Raw genomic sequence first — 19,943 nt, forward strand, 5'->3', positions numbered from 1 at the left:
CAGCCACCTCCTCCCCGGCCACATCTAAAAATAGCCCCCACGCTGGATAACCCCTTTAAGTTTCTTGAAAGGAGAAGTCCCAGAGCAGCAGCTAATCCCCATAGAAAATCTCTCCTGCTCTGGACAGTCCCTGTCATGGACAGAGGTGGCAGCAGAGAGCACTGTGTAAGACTGGAGAGAATACACCACTTCCTGCAGGACATTCAGCAGCTGATAAGTACTGGAGATTTTTAAATAGACGAGAAATACAAATCTTTATAACTTTCTGACACCAGTTGATTTAAAAAAAAAAAATCTGCTATTTTGGTGTTTTTTTCTGGCACTTTTTCTGACATTTTCTAATTTTGGTGTAAAATATTTTTAGTCTTTTATTCTGTGTTTTTTTTCCAGTACAAGTTATGTGATTGTTCATCATGTGATTCCAGGTTTTCTGTTGAAGAACTGGGGAAAAAACACTAATTTCCATATAGATATGACAATATGCCCCCTATAGAAGTCTGTGGTAAAACCCCAAACACATAGCCTGCTACCATTTCACAAAAAAAACACCATAGCAGAAAAATGTCCTATAATATTGTGTTTCACTTCTCTCCATTGACTCTCCATCAGCTAACATCTAGTTGCAGAGATTTAAACCCCAAAAATGCCATATGCCATATTTGTGAAAAACGCAGAGTCCAGCCATATAGTACATGAGAACATAGCCCTCTCCCAAAGTTATTCACAGGATAAGGGATAACAAGACCTATAGAGAATTAATGGAGCACTGTCCCCCCATTTCAGGGGGCACGTTCCCCACATTTTTGTGACCACTGGGACCCCCACCAGTCTGCTTGATATCACCTATACTCTGATTTTTTTTTTTTTTTTTTGGGGGGGGGGGGGGGGGGGGGGGGGGGGGGGGCAACTACCTAGGCCACACCTGGATGTATGTGTATGGGTGCACAATACTTTGTCTTGCCCCTGATGCTGCCCACACGCACAAGAGCCACTGGGTTGTGTATATATGATGTATATTTATTATGTTGTCCATGGTGCTATTATATTCTGTGTGTTAAACCAGAGAATGCAAAATAAAGACACAACACATTGTAATAAGGTGTCAAAGGGTCACAATTTTATTTTAAATTACATGACACTGAAAATGGCAGACCCCCGACTCACCCTCCAGCGCTCAGGCAAGGAAAAAACCCCTGTGGGGAAAACCTTGAGGGAGCCATGACTGGAGAGTTGCCCCTCCCCTGGGCTTAGAGGGTAATACCATAGTATAAATATAATAAACTGGATGTGAGTGAGATCTGGCTGCAATATCTGTCCCCTTATTGATGGCTAGGCGGCTGTATCTCTTCTCTTTTACAGATCCAGGTACACTTCTTAAGAAGGTGGAGACTCGATGAAGGGGTATTCTAAAGCAGACCACCCCTTTTCCCCTGCTAGAACCTCCGAATTACATCAAGGGTAGGGGCAGGAAAGTAGTCAAGCTCAGGGTGCGGTGCATCCAAGATGGCACTGATCAGGGCGCGGTACATTGCTTTATGGAACCTTCTTTATGACATAAGCGCTTGTCATCACAGTGCATGGTTGCCATGGTTACTGCAGGTAAACACATCTGAAGCATTAACCCATTAATGACTGGCGATGTGCTTTACTGCAGAAGTCACTAAACACACTTGTGACCAAGTAAAAAGCTTATGGTTAGGCCACACTAAGAACACTAAATAATATGGTTTGGTGTGGCCCATAGCAACCAATCACAGCTCAGCTTTAGTTTCTCAAATTACTCTGGTAAAATAAAAGCTGACCTGTGATTGGTTGCCATGCGCCCACCTGCCCATAGCAACCAATCAAAGCTCAGCTTTAATTTTATAGAAGCATGTAAAGATATGAAAGGTGAGCTGTGATTGGTTGCTGTAAAGTTGATGATGATGATGATGACTGAAAACACATGACATCAAGCTTCCCCATAATGCTTTGCAGTCAGCCCTTCCTCCATACCTCCCAAATATTTGGAGGAACGCTTGTGGTTCACAGACATTTCTATACACTACAATTCCCAGCATTTCTGGACACTTAGTTTACAATCCACTGGTATACGGTGGATTTGTTAACATGAAGGAGACTGCTCATAATCTGATGTAATTGTATGTGGAAAGAGCTGCCAAAGAGTATTATACATAAAGCTGCTGAAATGAATAGAGAAGGAGGCTATCCCCACCTGGAAACCCTCCAGAGTAAATACAAGCAGTATGGGTGGCATGAACAACTACATGTTGTCATAGAAAAATCGGTGATCATCCGATTAGCTGATCAATAGAGAAACTGTATGAAAGGGGCTGTCTAGTTTAAAAGTAAAATAGTCCACAGTATTAAAGGGGTACTCCAGCAAAAAAAATCTTTGACATCAACTGGTGCCAGAAATTTGTAATTTACTTCTATTAAAAAAAACTCCAGTCTTCCATTACTGCTGTATGTCCTGCGGGAAGTGGTGTATTTTCTTCCAGTCTGACACAGTGATCTCTGCTGTCACCTCTGTCCATGTCAGGAACTGTGCATAGCAAGTTCCTGACATGGACAGAGGTGACAGCAGAGAGGTCAAAATGCAAGTTAAAGGGGTTATCCAGTGCTACAAAAACATGGCCACTTGTCCCCCTACTGTTGTCTCCAGTTCAGGTGCAGTTTGCAATTAAGCTCCATTTACTTCAATGGAACTGGTTTTTAAAACTCCACCCAAACTGGAGACAACAGTAGGGGGAAAGTGGCCGTGCTTTTGTAGTGTTGGATAACCCCTTTAAAGGGGTTGGCCACGTTATAGTAAAATAGCTCAGTGTAAAGTATTAGTAAGTGTAAGTATATACTGACAGCAGCTCCCTGTGTATCTCATAGAGCTTAAATGGGTACTCCGGGCCAGCTGTATAATACGTATCCGGCCGGGGAGGGGGTGGAAATAGAAGGCTCCGGTGACTTATCTCCCCGATTCCAGCGCCGACTCCCGGATTGCGCCGCCCCGTACTCCTGTCCCGAGGCCGCTTCCTGGACTGAGCTGCGGCTTGAGACAAGACATCTCAAGGCAGCTCAGCCATTCAATGGCCGAGGTGGGACTCCGCTACGACCTCTGAATGGCTGAGCTGCCTTGAGACGCCACGTCTGCTGTGCCCCCATACAATAATAATGCCCCCCTCTGTGCTCCCCCATAGTAATAAAGCCCCATGGTGTGTACCCCCATACAATAATAATGCCCCCTGCTGTGCCCCCACATAATAATAATGTAATAATGCCCCTTGCTGTGCCCCACATAGTAATACTGCCCCATGCTGTGCCCCCACATAGTAATAATGTACCCTGCTGTGCCCTTGATATAGGAATAATTCTCCCTAATGTGTCCTCCATATAGTAATAATGCCCTGCTATGCCCCTACTGCTGAGCCCTCCATAGTAATAATGCCCCCGGCTTCCTCCCAAAGTAATATCACCCCTGCTGTACCCTCTATATAGTAATAATGCCCATGCTGTGCCTCTCATAATAAAAAAACTGTTGTGCCCACCATAGTAAAAATATACCCTATCTTCTTCATAATAATGCTCCCCTTGCTCTTCCCCTCAATAAAATGTAGGCCTGAAGTGTTGGCAGCCTATGGGATTGAATGCAGGAGCAGGACGCTGACAGTTCTTGCTCCTACAGACTGTCCACTTTAATGTTCTGCCTGCTCACCCTGCATTACAGTGAGCGGGCGGAACATCAAAGTGACCAGGAATACTTAAAGTGACAGTGTCACAATCCCCACCAAGGTCCCATGGCACCCCAGGGTGCCACAGCACCCTGGTTTGGAACCTCTGTTCTTTTTTTATAAATTCTTTATTTATAGAAACTTTTATGGACAGACAGAGGAGGAACGACAAACGGGGTAGGCACACCCCAAAGGCAATCAGGTATAAACAGCAGCAGGTATAAATAGGAATGTAAGTTATGTGAACAAACCATTCGGAAGGGGTCCAAGGTCACAAGATAAAAAAAAAAGGGAACAATAAATGATTCTTGCCCCCCCTTCCTTTATTCAATAATACACAAAGAAGTAAGGGTCCGTTCAGCCAACAGAATAATATATTACGGCAGGCCTGGGCCACTCCACCTGTACCTTTTAACAGGAGAAGGAAACAAAAAAAAAGAAAGGAGAGAAAAGCCCACAGGGGTAAGAGAAAGAATCAAGTGGGGAAAGGTGCAAAGGAGGTGTGTGTGTGGGGTGGGGATACATGAGGGGAGGGGGAAGGACACTGAAGGGGGGGAGGAGGACATCAAATGGCCAGCCGGGGGAGAAGAAGTGCGGGCAGTGCCAACACTTCGCCCCCCAAAAGAAAGGGAGAGAGTGCCTACCTCTAGTCAGGTAGGCCGTCCTCCAGTAGACCCCGATATTCATCCGTGTTTTGAAACTCAGACCAGGGCAGCCAAGTGCCGGTGAAACAGGCATTCTGGTTGTGTAATTCAGAGGTCAAGTCCTCCATTCTCATAAGTTCATTAACTCGCGATATCGATAAAGAAATTGGGGGGGGGGGAGGTACGTTTCCAATAAATCGGGATGCACGACCTAGAGGCCATGACCAAAAACCGCAAGAGGGAGTGTCTGTATTTTTTAGTGGAAATCTCGGTGTGATGCAGAAGGAAGAGAGCCGGGGACAGATCAGCCGCAGTGCCAGTAACTTGGCGCGTGATCTCCTTCACTTTGTCCCAGAAATACGTCAGGGAGGGACAGGACCAGAAAATGTGAAGGATCGTGCCCTCCGCAGTACCACACCTCCAGCAGGTAGGGTCCACTTCGGGCCAGATCGCATGTAGAAACGTAGGTACCAACGCGATAGGAGCTTGTAGCCAGCCTCTTGAAACCGCGAGCTCCCAGAGCTCTTGTGTACCAGAGACATAACATCGGTTCTCTGTGTAGGGGTCAGGCTCAGATGGAGATCAGACTCCCATTTTTTAAGAAAGGATGGAGGTTCCTGGCCAGGGGGGGAGATCAAGTCGGCGTAGATAAGTGATAGAGCGTGACGCAGCTGACCAGATCCCACACACAGAGTCTCCAGATAAGTTTTAGAAGATGAGAATTGAGACGCTGGTGGCAACTTGTGCAGGAAGTGAACAAGCTGAGTGACGCGCCAGGGGTCTCAGGTCAAAGATGGCTTCGAGGTCAGCCTGCGAGAGCCACGCTGTGGAGGACATGAAGTGTGGGGCCCTAAACTTGCCCGCCTGTGTCCAGGCGCCAAACCCGGGGTCATTAAGGCCAGGGGTAAACGCGGGGTGTCCCAAGACCGGCGTCATGGGGGAGTGTAAGGGAAGCAGGCGAGCACAAACCGTCGGAACATCACAAACTCTGATGGTCGGACCAATGGTAGGATGAGCCCTAAGGGCACCCAAAACAGTACTAGGCACCCAGGGGGCACATGCAAGAGGAACATTGGTAAAAGACTGTTCTACTCGCACCCAAGGTTTCAGGTCAAAATGTCTGCACCAATCCACCACTCTAGTTAGGGCTGAAGCAATGTAGTAGGAGTAGATGTCCGGCAGCGCCACTCCTCCATTATCTTTTGTACGGCAAAGAAGAGTACGTTTGACACGGGCTGGTTTGGAGCCCCATATAAATTTGGATTGAGTTGACGCCACCGACCGGAAAAAGGACCTCGGAACCCTGGTCGGCAAGCACTGAAAAGTGTAGAGGAGCTTTGGGAGAAGGTTCATTTTAAAAATGGCACACCGACCAAACCAAGTGAAAAGGCCTTTGCTCCAAGACGAGCAGCAGGATTGAATCGTAGCCAATAGAGGAGGGAAATCGGCCGCGTAGAGGTCCTTCAGATCCGGAGTGAGGCAGATGCCCAGATATTTTAGAGTCCTAGAGGCCCAGCGAAACCTAAAGGAGGAGCGGATGGAGGTCACCACGTCTGCTGGCAGCAATATGTTCAACGCCTCCGACTTCGAGTAATTGATTTTGAAGTTTGAAAGAGAGGCGTATAGCTCCAACTCGCGCATGAGAACAGGGAGCGTCACCATTGGATTTGTGACGAAAAACAAAAGGTCGTCTGCATATGCTGCGATCGTATGCGTGGTGCTCCCCACCCCCAACCCCCGGATATACTCGCATGAGCGAACGGTTCTCAGGAAGGGCTCCAGGACCAGAACAAAAATGAGAGGGGAAAGTGGGCACCCCTGCCTCGTCCCGTTCTGGATAGCAAAGCTGTCTTGAGAGGACGCCATTCACTGGGAACCTCTGTTCTAGACAAATCACAAACACAGCATTAAATCTGCACCATCAAATCTGCTGCAGATCTGCTGTGGATCCTGTATACGTGAATGCACTCTAAATCTGGAAAGTTCCTGTTATGGACAGAGGTGGTAGCAGAGATCACAGCCAGAATGGAGAGAATACACCACTCCCTGCAGGCAGGAAATACAGCAGCTGATAGACTACTGGTACTGGAAACTTTAAAAAAACGTGAATCGTTCTGGATTCACACACTCCAGACGATTGAACCTAAGGGTATGAATCGAGAATATGATAGGAGTTTCAGTTTGTAACTTTATTCACTAGTTTGTTTTGTTGATATTACATCTCTCTCTCTCTTTAGGTTTTTACATGCTGCAAGGATTAATCATGTTTGGTAACTATTGGCCGGTGTTTGTCCTCTATCCCTTTTTCTCTTTATGTGTTATCTATAAAGATGAGCGAACCTTGAGCATGCTCGAGTCGATCCGAACCCGAACTTTCGGCATTTGATTAGCAGTGGCTGTTGAAGTTAGATAAAGCCCTAAGGCTATGTGGAAATCATGGATATAGTCATTGGCTGTATCCATGTTTTCCAGACAACCTTAGAGCTTTATCCAAATTCAGCAGCCCCAGCTAATCAAATACCGAACGTTCGGGTTCGGATCGACTCGAACCCGATTCGCTCATCTCTAGTTATCTACATTTCTCTCTTTCTCCTTTCTTCTATCTTCTATGCTATTACCCACTCATAGTTCATCATTTTCGTTGGCCACATTCATCCCGGGTTGCCATGGATACACAGACGCTCCGTCCTCCACTTCCAACCAATGCCGATCACGTGATTCTCGCGTGATGACGCCGCCTACGCTAGACCTTAGTAGTACGCGGGCGCCTGTTTCCTACGTATTACTATAAAACACATAGATACACCTTCGTTGCCATTCAGCATCGCGTCGCGTTGGCGTTGCTGGGGCGCCGGCGCGTCACTGCCGCGCAACTGCATGGCGTGGCGCGCCGGCGTCACCACCACGTGATACATATCTCTCCCATTTATACCCGCGATTGACACCTATACACTAGACCACCAGATCTCTTCTCATATTGCTTCCAGACTGCAGGTAAAAACGTTGATTTTGCATGCATTTTCAGTTTTTTGCATCATGTCTCTCTCTTCTTATTTCCTTTTCTTTATCTTGTTGACATCTCCGGACCGAGTTACCCTATATCTTTTTGTGCGTAGACATTTACTTTTTGTTAATAGTTTCATACATATGGACAATGTAGCCTCTATACTTATAATTTTCCTCTGAGATGTTGTCACAGTCTGCCCTAGTTTGCTAGCTACTGTTAATCCTTTTATATGATATAAATCAATGTATACCTTAGATATATACCTAGTTTGATTTCTATTTAGATAGGTCACAATCGATACCAGCTTATAGCAACATATATTGCTAGCATACTGTTTGCTTACACAAAATTACTTTTATATGTGTAATTTCATCTATTTTGACCTGTATATTTATTGTTACATTTTTTTTCTTTTATAGTGTTGCTAAATTGGCTTGAGGAAGGTCGGATGCACGACCGAAACGTCACCAGTAGCCTTACTTTTCCGTTTACTTACTATATTCTGTGATCTGGTTGGATTGTGACAGTAAAATTCACTTGAATAAAAATTCTTTGACAAGCATAAACTCTTCCGGGAAGTGCCGTGTTTCTGTTTTCATATACTACGGGATTGAGGAATCCTTCTACACAGGCACCCCTAGACTACCAACTAAAGGGAGTGCGATTCATTGCTAAACTACTGGTACTGGAAGACTGGAGATTTTTAAAAATGAAGTGAAATACAAGTTTATATAACTTTCTGACACCAGTTGATTTGAAGAAAAAATGTTTTAATTTTGTAGAACTTTTTAATGCTACAAAATCCATAAAAGTCATTGCAGCAAATTTGCTGAAAATCTGAACCAAGATTGTTGAACATTTTCCTGCTTTTTGGTGTTTTTTCCCCTGTGGATCAGAATCTGATTGTGTCACAATGACTGCATCCACACGTCTGTCCAGCAAGTGTGTGATTAGGGATGTCACAATCACAGAATTTTGAGTTCAATACTGACTTTATTTTTTTACTTTTTTATTGCTACAGTGCCCTCCAGACAGAGCATATGATGCTCCGCAGACTGTGCATATAATGCCCCTAGTATGTAATTAATCTGACATGTTATCTATATTCTTCAGGTCCATAATACCCAATTTATGGGTAATGTTTCCTTTTTTTTAATGTGATTAAAATTGCCCTTTTTTTAAATCTTTCAGTCTGTAGGGCTGTGTGAGGGATAATTTTATGCACCATGATCAGTAGATTTAATCGGTACCATGTTTACTTTTTGACAACTTTTTTAATTACATTTTATTCTGGGATGTGATGTGACCAAAAATCAAATGTAAAGTTTTTTGGCGTTTTTTTTAAATAAGGAAAAGGGTTATTAGAACTTTTATAATTTTTATTTTTTTTTTAATTTAAAAAAAAAAAATAAGTTTTTGGTTTTGTTTTACAATTTTTGAGTCCTCTCTAGGGACCTTTTATAATCAATTAATGGATTGTCACTTCTGATCTATGCAATGCAATTGAGATCAGGGCTCTGCTAATAGAGTGTGCCTAAACCAGACTCTATTAGCAGAGAGCCACAGGCACAGAGGTGATACATGGGAAAACTGCACAAGTTCATCCTTTACATATCAGACACAAACAGCACCTGACAGAGCCCATATATTAATTTAGACTGTGTTCACATCTCAATCACAGATTACTTTTTAATAACCAGAAAAAAAACTATGTAGCAAGCAGTTCATTATAACTCTGAAAGATGATGGACACTAGTTAAGTCTCTCAGGATTCACTGTTGTCTGTTGTGCAGCAGACCATTCAGCTCTATCTAAGCTCTTAAAAGGAAGCCCCCGACAAAGATGGGAACCTAGCATTAAAGGGGTCCATTCAGTTTACATCATAATGTCTAATTTTACTGTAAATTGTAGGCCAGCATGTGTTATACGTGATGGTGATAAGGCTAGGTGATGTGATTTTATCTGCTTGCACTGTACCTGTGGAACTACACCTATATAAACAGCTCTCTGAATTAGAAGATGATCAGAGCGTGACAGAAAGATGGTCTGGAAGGAAGAAAGGAATGTGAACTCTCGTTCACAATAATAATTTCCAGGGACTCTGTACAGCGGTCGACAACAGCGCGGCCAGCTGCCGTGCTATCCACTTAGCCGCTCTGACCTGGAAATATGCTGCCTATACCAACCCTGGCAGAATAGCTGAATTGATAGCGCGGCGGCTGGCCACAATGTTTTAGACCGCTGTACTGGGCCGTTGCTCAGCGGTGCAAGCATGCAGCGGGACCGGCCTTCTGCAGCTGTTGGGAAGAGCGCCGCCGGGCATCGCGCTATCAATTCAGCTATTCTGCCATGGTTGGTATAGGCAGCATATTCCCCGGTCACTTTTCACTTCACCCCCGGCGTGCACACACTCATCCGCGGTCCCGCGCGCACACTCACCCGCGGCCCCCAGCGCTTCTTCACAGCCTAAAGAATTTAGGGGCTGCTCTGCCCCTTCAAAATCCCCCTGGTGTAGCATGCGTGCCGCGCGCAGGCATATCTGCTACTACCCGCCCCTAACGGCTGAGGTCACTTCCTGGACGCGCCACAGAGGATCCAGGAGGACAGAGGAGAAGACACTGCTGCCACTGCCCCCTGCTGATGACAGGAGCCAGAAGAACACTGCTGGGGAGCAATGTGATAAGTGAGTAGGCTCCTTTTTTTTTTTTTTCTTTAACACAGCAGCAGCACAATAGGGGGTGCATATTCTCAATGGAATATTACAAACAAAAGTGTGTGGGGGGGTAATTTTACATAGGAATGTTACAAAAGGGGTTACCTTTATATGGGAGGGGGGGCTATTCTATATGGGGATTTCACAAAGGGGGGACCTTTATATGGGGATTTTACATGGGGGCTATTCTATATGGGCATGTTACCTTTATATAAGGATGTTACAAAGGTGGTGCATATTCTATATGGGGATGTTACCAAGGGGACACGGACAATTCTACACAGGGATTTTACAAAGAGGGCGACCTTTATATGGGGATGTTACAAAGGGGGAGGGGGCTATTCTATATGGGGATTTTACAAAGGGGGGACCTTTATATGGGGATTTTACAAAGGAGAGGGGGTAATTTTACATAGGAATGTTACAAAAGGGGTTACCTTTATATGGGAGAGGGGACTATTCTATATGGGCATGTCACAAAGGGGGGACCTTTATATGGGGATTTTACATGGGGGCTATTCTATATGGGCATGTTACCTTTATATAAGGATGTTACAAAGGTGGTTGATATTCTATATAAGGATGTTACCAAGGGGACGGGGACAATTCTACACAGGGATTTTACAAAGAGGGCGACCTTTATATGGTTAATGTTATTTATAATCATCATTTTCATTACCGGCTTAAGTGTCACAGTGACAGCCGCAGCACCCCCATGTATGTCAGTTTGTCAGAGCAGGAAGGGGCAGGAGGTGCAGCTGTGGGTTGGCTCCGCCTTTGTGACACTTCAGCTGGTAATGAAAAGGAGGATTATAAAAGTTTACACTGGACTAAAGGTCCTGTCACTTTTACTGTATCGTACGTACATATCTAATCCATTGTGTATTTGGTGCTGCTGAAATACATAGATATGAAACATCAAATCTGCAGCAGATTATGTTGTACCTTTATCTTTATGCATTTATGGTGGGGTTCACATATTTAAGGAAATAGTAAGGAACATGGCGAATTGGAGCTGAATTTGCTACAGCATGTATAGTACACTGCTATCTATAATATATCAGGGAGGATATGGTATGTGGGCTGCTGGGGTTTTAATGGCTAGGGTAGATTTTAATTCCCAGTCCGGCCCTGGGAACCATCCTATCCTGGGGAAAGTCTGATTTCATAAAGTCAGACAAAACAAAAGTTAAACTTATCAATGGGACCTGTGATGGAGGAACATGACAGAATCTGCAATGCAGGTGTGAACCTGTCCTTGGTAAATGGGGTCCATTGCCAATTCTGGTGTCCATTGTCCGATGGATCCTGTACAGAACTTGGATCACATGAGAAACAGAAGTCACTAGGTAAATGTGAAGAATCTGACTCACTGCTCAAGCTGGGCAGTGTCTTTCCTTTCCCCTTCCTTCCCATACACAAGAGTGCTTATATTCCCTCACTCCCCTAAAATCAGGCCCTCACCCAATATTGGAATCTCACATTATGCATACATATTCCACTGGTCATCTGCTATGCATACTCTTGGCATTGAAATGAAAAAAATAAAATTTCTCAATAAACAAATATAAAGTTATAAATAAATATATAATCATATAAACTGCATTATAAAGCTCCTGTCTTGCCAATGTAAAGTTATATATTCACATCTGCATCAAAGGCTCTGCTGTTTTTCCATTCATCTGCTCTGAGAGCATAGCAGGCAGATCTGCTGCATAAACGGACACCAATGAAGCCTGATAGGCAACATTCATTTTTGTCTGTAATTTTTGTTTTGTCTGGTATTTTGAACAGGAACTGCACTGGAATCTGCAAGTGCAGATGTAAACATAGGCTTATGTTTGTTTTGTTTTTTTCTCCGGCGTTTTCTCCACTGAGTTATCATTATGCCCAATCTACACAAAAGTGCAGTTCTCTGAAATTAGTGTCTTTATCATTACATTCTAACTAAGTTATTGTAGTGACAACATAATGGCTGCTCCTATCTGATGGCATATTTCAAGGCTGTGGCATTTTATTAAACTCATGGCATATTACATGTCGGAGTGGCCCACCAGAGGACAGGAGGATCCTCCCATGGGCCCCTAACTTTAGAACCTGCACTGACACTGACTGACATGTCTTTTCTCACTGGTTCTTCATTGGAGGGCCCTCTGGTGGGCCCCAGAATGCACTGCAAGAAGGTGCTATTTCTTCATGATCAGTGAGGGTCTGACCTCTGAGACCACACCAATCATGTGTTTTTTTTTATTTTTCCTGCTGGCAGACCTCTATGTTCCTTTGTATTTGTTCATACAAGCATGGTCTGTTTCACCATTTTAATAGTTTAATGCACATGTCCTGCTACAAATATAGTAATACAACATGTACTGTTTTGGGCTATTTAAAGCAAATGAAAAACAGTGAAACAGAAATTTATTAACAAAAAAAAAATACAAATACAATGACAGTAGCCTTGGGACCCCATAGCGAAATGTGAAATGGGGTCCTGCTTCACCTTGACCACATTAAATGAGTCTTCACTCTGTACCATTCCAGTGATTGCTAGAGTTCTATAAAGGTTTCATTGAAAGAAAATTCACACCAATCACATTAAATACAATATTTTATTGTCAAGAGTTTATATATACAATGAAGCAACTTTTTTTAACATAAAGGCTTTCATTTGCTGAATAAAGATTTGGTTTTTCTGACACTAACCACTAGGTGGCGAAATATTTTGCTTCATATTAAAACTTTCCTTAGAAAAATAAAGCACTCACGTTTACCTATTTACAAGCTCTTTAACAATTTTAATATGGCAAGATGTATCAAGTAAAGAAAATGTTTGTAGAACAAGTGCTACTGACATTAAAGTATCTCCATAATAAGGCAGTTTATAAATACTGTACTCTTTCTAGTAGCTATGTCACCTCTTAAGTTACAATACAGCAGTCAGGGGTGTATACTGGCTACAGTGAGAAAGTAATACAAAACGGTAGAACTGGCATTAAAACATTAAGAACCAGTGAACTCTGGGAGCAAACACACAACAGACCCGAATCACATGTAACTGATCAATAGAAATATACACAGCATTGCACATTAACACTCCCTTTCATTCAATACCTGGAATAAAAAAAGAACTGACAAGACTGACAAATTCACACAAAGATAAAGCAAAAATACAGAGTTTCATTATAAATGGGATCCTGGGGAAGGCTGCCTGCAGCTATCCAATACTCTTCTTGAGGAACCAGGAGGGCAGGTTTTGGAGGCAAATACAGGTACCTGGTTTGAAGGCACATTACTCTGCATTTAAGGCAGAGTCTTACAATCTAAGGCAAAGAAACTTTGGGATCTTGCTGTCTTTTCTAATAGTTTAGGCACTGCATAATCCTGGCTGCCACAACAGCCTGGATATGAGGTGAGAAAAGTTCAGCTACTTATTACTAAAGCACCTTTTAGTTAGAGCTGAGGCCCATGCTATGGTCAGAGGGGATATGTGAGAGGCAACGTCTTCACCTAGCACTTCCTTGGCTTCCATGACTGCTTTCTGATCGCGTGGTGCTATATCTCTTCTTTACTATCATACTTATGTATGCCTTCATTAGCTTTGCGATATCAACCACCTTCAATATTATAAAGACAAAAGAGAATAAAGCCGTTAAGTTATTGCCATAAATATATTATTATATATTACATTGTAATTTAAAGGGTTTGGCCACTTTACAGTAAAATAGTTCAGTGTACAGTATTAGTAAGTGTACTCACAGCATTTACTGCCAGCAGGTCCCTGTGTACCTCATAGAGCTAATATCACTCCTCTAGGCTGTGATGCCCTGTTCTGTGGTAAATCTGTCTACAAGATGGCCAAAAAAGAGGAACATGTGACCCTTCCCCTCCCCTAAGTGTGCGGCATAGGCATATACAGGCTCATGGGTGGACACTGGGGATGGGGCATGGTCACATGCTTCTCATTGTCGGCCATCTTATGGACAGACTAACCACCAGGTCAGGTTGGAGGAGGGGCATCTGATTTTATGGGGTACACAGGGAGCTGCTGTCAGTAAGTGCTGTAAGTACAGTTACTAATACTGTGCACTGAACTATTTTACTATAAAGTGGCCAACCCCTTTAAATGCCTGTAAGACACACAAAACCAAAACATTTCTTTGTAAACTTCCGAGATTTTTAGGGGGAATAGGTATTACTACAGAAATATTAGAGAAAATGGTATTCCCATCAGTGATGAAAAATTATTTATATATGCAATAACAATGACTGTTGGGGTCCCACCTCTAGGACATACACTGACTTTGAGAATTGAGGGGATGTCAGTTTAGCCTTATTACAGCAGCACTCCGACCCACCTGCAGTCAGCCTTGTTCTTATGGATTGCATTGTACTGCAGCAAAGCTAGGGAATGCTGTGCAGGCGCAAGACAGAAAGAGGCTGCCATGTTGGTGTTACATTTTTCCTACAGACTATTTTTAGGACAACCCCTTTAATCCACTGTATCCAATTATTTTCAGTTTTATGTCTAAAAATGTATCCCCACAGCTCCTAAAATATTTTGGCATAACATAAGGCTCCTAGGTCCCAATGCAACATGTGTAGAAGGGCTCCCCACTCACTATGTGCCATTTCTAATCTTCTTAGGACTAATATGTCTGCATCCCCTATAGCTACACCTTTGAGGGGGATTTATTCGCTATTGTATGTCTGTTTCCACAAGTATTGAACATGAACCAGGTGTAAACTGCTTCTGGCCCTCTGTCACTTGTTATTCCAGCCTGTCCGTGAGACAAATGCTCAGAGCAGGATTGGTTCAGAAGCAAGCTGGAGTAATATACTGGCTTTCCTTAACAAAAAGCTGTCGATAAACGCCAGGAGCCTGGGTATGTGATTACATAACATTATTGCTTACAGATTGTACATTAGTAAAAGATAAGTATTACTGCAGTTAAACCATTTGCAAACAGATTTTTAAGACTTGAAGACCCGGGGCGGGGGGACCGCAAGGAGGTGCAGTTGGAGCCCAAAAGAGATAGCGGTGGTCTGCTGCCACCACTCCTATCACACTGAGCGGCGACCAGCAGACCGTCACTATGATTCTAGTTTTTCTCCAACATGTTAAAAGACAAGGATCGATGTTGACTGATCATTGCCTTTTAAGAGGAGCTATTACACCATGCGATTATCGGCCATAATGGGCGATAATTGCTTGCTGTAATAGGGCCTTATTATTCTGCATATTGTTTACTTTTTTCTTTAACAATGAAAGTGTAGTTGACTACGTATTAAATGACATGTAGTAAAATCACATGTAATCAAATAATTGTCAGTATATGAAATGTAGCTTTACTTACCGCACTTGTCTCAAACAGAAGCTCCCGCTCATCCACAACTATCTTGTAGGTGTTGGCTAATGGAGCACCAAAAGAAAGGATATGTTCATAGTGAAACACTTCCAAAGGTCTCCCTTCTCCTCTTTTGTAGACCGAAACAGATTCAACGCTCACACCTAACCACAATTCTTGAGGAAATCCACCTTCTTTGCACTGAGCAAAAAGAAAAATGCAATTGTTAAGATAGTTCTAGTAATCTGCATATCTGAAGTAAAGAAACACTTTGCAGTGAAGATATATATTTTGCTTAACCAACATACTGTATCACAAAGTAGTACAAGTTATTATATTTAATGCAAGTACGAAGATAAAGAATGGCACTCACCACTTCGCGTTGAATCATCCGGCTTTATTAGACATACAAGGATCGGGCAAGGACTCCTTCCTCCCCCGATCCTTGTATGTTTTATAAAGCCGGATGATTCAACGCCAAGTGGTGAATGCCATCCTTTATCTCAATACTTACATTGTTGGGACGCTGTTGTTTGTGACTGAGCACCACCTTGTCTGCCAATACATACTCTGTGGATTTGGGAGTGGAGCTGTGCTATCTACTTTACTGTTATTTTATTTACTACCCCCGAAAATACAATTTACTTACCTCAACATCAAACAATGCTGATCCATACCCAGGCCATTCTTTTATCAGGGCCATGTATTTGGTCATACATGTTTCTGGAGTCATTCCCTGTAGTTTCTTCCATTTGTCAATAATACTGGTCCTGGTTGACATCACCTCTTCTTTAACCCACATATCCAACATTTGGTCTTCTTCTACCTTCTGTTTACTCACAGAGCCGCTTCTGAAGCTTCTTCTTAAGGTTCCTTCCAAGAAACTAGACCTCTTTCTCTCAGATCTTTCTATTGGTGTGGATACTTTGGTGGACTGGGAAACTCGAGACTTCAGTTTCTGAACAGGGTAAAACTGTTCCATCTCTGGTACAGTTGTGTGTGGGCTGTGGTCTCCTTGTGAATACTGTAACCTTAATGCTGCAAGAACCTGTAGAGTTTCTTCAGGTGCTGGATAGTGGCCCCGAATAACTGCTTCATGTGCCTGAGAAAAAGGATAATGACATGTAAAATCTAGTTGAGAATTACATGTTAATAACTAGATATCTGAGCTATTATAGCATTACAGTCTTTGTTCTATAATAAAAACTGACATAGAAAAATAAGTTCATTTGCAACATATTCTGCAAAACGGTGAGTGCACCACGCTGAACTTGTTTTCACAATTGCATGGTGGCACCACGTATGCAGGTTTATCTAGAGCAACCTCCCTTTTTGGCTTATAGACTAGTAGTGCCAACCTCTACTCCTTAATCCTGCGTATTAACATAGAAAAATGTAGGGCAAGAAAGTGGTTACGCTACTCTTACCTGTTCAAACATAAATGCGTACTCAACACTGTCTCTTGGTACATGTTCTGTGTCTAAGAAGCAATACAGCTTAAAGTAGAACTTCCATGGTCTTTCTCCTGCTTCTGCACTTGCTGCAAGCCTTTGAAAGACAAAAACATAGTATATGTTAAGGGGTACAAATATACTGTTTGTACAACGGCCGTCATTTGTACAACGCCCGTGATTATTACGGAAATATACGTTACATAGCCGTCTATGGGATCCCGGCCAGAGTGTATACACATAGTATATTCAGTGAATAGCAGCTGCCGAAACCCATGTCAGTGCACACTGTGGAGTGAGCGGATCTGGCCACTCGCTCCTTAGTATGCTGTGGAGAGTTCTGATGCAGGCATGCACGGATGCACCCCCATGAGAACACTGTGGCCCGAAAGATCATCCGGCCGCTACTGCAGTATTGGCGGGGGTGATCTTTTCAGAGACCGGCTGTTCCGTGACCCAGACGGGTCACAGAACGGCCAGTCTCATACATTGTGTGAACACAGCCTTAGTGTGCATTCACACCAGAATTAGATTAAAGTATTTCATTTGTCTGGGTCTGGATTGTGAAAAAAATTGAGTTTAATAGAAAACATATCCACATACTGTATAATGATCAAATATACTTTCTAATTAGGACCTTTTATGATCACTAGTGAATGCTGAGCATGTGAAACCTACTTTTCAAACTTAGCCAGTACATCTGCCACAACAGCTCTGCTTTCAATGGCTTTTTCTGTGACTCCATTGTACTCAAAGAGAGAAAACATATTTCTGCTATCTTCCATGGCCAGGCCTCGGATCAGCTTCTCTACAACCTACAAAAAAACAATAGTTTTTTCTCGTGAATGACATATCAGATTTTGGTTTGTAGACATTACTAGGCAGTTTAAACAACACTTACTGGATGGGTGACCAATTATTATATGTTGTGCCAAGTTCTCTATAATAGAGCTGCTCATTGTTCTACATTTACTGATGCCATCAATTGCTAAAATACAATAGAATACTCCTAATATATTATCTATATTTTATATCACTAACTAAATTTATTAAGAAAGACGATTGGAAAGGTTTCTGAAAGCAATCCAAGGAACAGGATATGCTGAATATATCAACAATTAAGTTGTTACTTTTATTTGCCAAAGGGCCTATAAAAAATAGTTCTCTGCTAATCTTTGGAAACCTTTCCTACAATGTAATGGATCATCTATGTTTGGGTCTCACCTCGCCGGCAGTGGTGTGGGAGTTGATGGTGATCTTGCAGGCCCCTCCACCATGGCAGTAAACTGTGGTGGTAATTTCCTGTCTCTTAATCAAAGCTTCGATTTCCTCTCGAGATGGCACAAACTCCCGGCATTTTTGTTTTTTCAGTGATTCGTAGATAAATACTGCATACTTTTCCATCTCTGAACCTTGGTACTGGTCTCGTATTCTACAAAGGTAGAATAAAAGGTAGACGGATACCAAAGGGTGATATAACCCTTACATAGATATAAAAGAACAGAGCTCTGGCTAAAAAAATTGGGCCCTAGAAACTAGAGCAGGTAACTCACATACAGCACTTATACATAGACCATTCGATACATTTGCTCAAGTTATTAGAGATCACAATAACAATTTGAAAGCAACCTCAGGAAATCACTGTAAGACTCCCTTACATTGATTCCCTTAATACTACTCGCCTTACATGGGATCATCTACCAGTTCCAGGTCATGAACTCAAATAACACAAGTCCTTATCTTATATGGCTCAATGAAATCTTTTGTCTGTAGCCTATTATGCAATACAGTTCATTTACTTAATACTGCTGCACTCACTGACCTAAGGGGAATAGAGCTACATAGTGGACAACCCTGCATTATGTATACATCTCTACTGCACAGCTCTGACTTGATGTTTAAGTATGTCATTTGAGTTGATCTAATATCACAACTATACTTCTTTTACCTCTTCAGATGAAATTTGAGATACTTCAGAATACTGCGACTAGGTGGAAAGGTACAGCTCAGACAAGTGAGTATCTGCCAATGATACAGGTTTCCAACGCTGCCAGGGTGCATAGCTTTGTTGGTCTGTTTGATAAGCTGACAGTACAGTTCATCCCGCAAAGGGCGCAAGTCATGACCAGTTTGAAGAATACCCTGGATTATTGGGACAGGATCAGAGAGAGACTCAAGCTGTTGCAAAGAATTGAAAATCTTGATGGCTTCATCCTGGAGTGTTGTATAGCCTTTGTCTTTTAACACTGGAACAAGAAATTACATGGGTGATTAATTCCTAAGCATATCTGATAATCTTCACAGCATAATAAAATACTAAATACACTTCATTAAGTGCCTATTCTATGAGCTAACATAAAGTACTCTGCTGACACTGAAAACTACTTATTGGGGTTGAGTGTACCACAGTATATAGCTAGTATTTGACTGCAAGTCTGCACCTTTTATCAATAAAACAGAAAAGCATAGGTTCACACCGTAATGGAATATAGTGGATTGCTGTACTAAGGCAAGTTGCAGCAAACTGTTATTTGGCCTTCACCGAACATTGTGGCTGCATAACGCAGTGTAAGGCCGTAATGGCAAAAAGCCATACTTTCTCTTATTCACATTGTCTAAACTAGATTCAATGTTCAAGGTCAATATAAAGATAGATCACAATTATCCCCTTGCATCTTTCCAAAAGCAATACTTCAATGCATTGTATCCAGTAACTGCAATAAAGAGGTGAAGTGTTTATGTTTATTCATGGGTATAAGGGGTAGTGACTCTCCTTATTCAACGGTTTTTATTGAAAGAGTATTTTGCAAGGATACAGGTGGAATGCTGTGACATATCAGGTAGTAAATGTACAAAATATAATCTCTACAGTGAAAATTGTAAACAATGGACATAAAAAACATTTCCTGAAAGAGTCCATAAAAGAAATCAGCATCAATACAGTAAAGTATTTCAGGGCAAAGTCAACAGATTCTGAACCTGTAGATGAACCTATTCTATACCTGTGATAACTAAATTATAACTATAATAAGAAGTCTGGTCTTATTGGACCCTATCAAGG

The 19,943-nt window shown here is 42.4% G+C and overlaps 1 protein-coding gene and 1 long non-coding RNA gene across 2 annotated transcripts in view; one reads left to right on the forward strand and one right to left on the reverse strand.

Annotated features, from left to right (window-relative positions):
* LOC138783445 (uncharacterized) overlaps window positions 1-7,942 on the forward strand; it is a 77,211-nt gene extending 69,269 nt beyond the window's left edge. Inside the window, exon 2 of the long non-coding RNA XR_011361689.1 lies at window positions 7,796-7,942. This is a non-coding gene — a long non-coding RNA (uncharacterized lncRNA). The remainder of the gene's footprint in view (window positions 1-7,795) is intronic.
* Window positions 7,943-12,860: 4,918 nt separating this feature from the next.
* The window catches only part of MYO10 (myosin X), a 196,994-nt gene continuing 189,911 nt past the window's right edge, over window positions 12,861-19,943 (reverse strand). Inside the window, exons 35-41 of the mRNA XM_069958144.1 lie at window positions 18,831-19,128; window positions 18,107-18,314; window positions 17,561-17,697; window positions 16,859-16,979; window positions 16,081-16,533; window positions 15,441-15,632; window positions 12,861-13,700 (exon numbers count right to left, since the gene is read on the reverse strand). Coding sequence (XP_069814245.1) covers window positions 13,590-13,700; window positions 15,441-15,632; window positions 16,081-16,533; window positions 16,859-16,979; window positions 17,561-17,697; window positions 18,107-18,314; window positions 18,831-19,128 — 1,520 coding nt within the window. The 3' untranslated portion in view covers window positions 12,861-13,589. The remainder of the gene's footprint in view (window positions 13,701-15,440; window positions 15,633-16,080; window positions 16,534-16,858; window positions 16,980-17,560; window positions 17,698-18,106; window positions 18,315-18,830; window positions 19,129-19,943) is intronic.

The sequence above is a fragment of the Dendropsophus ebraccatus genome, chromosome 2 (assembly GCF_027789765.1).
Source record: "Dendropsophus ebraccatus isolate aDenEbr1 chromosome 2, aDenEbr1.pat, whole genome shotgun sequence".
NCBI classification, from domain to species: domain Eukaryota; kingdom Metazoa; phylum Chordata; class Amphibia; order Anura; family Hylidae; genus Dendropsophus; species Dendropsophus ebraccatus.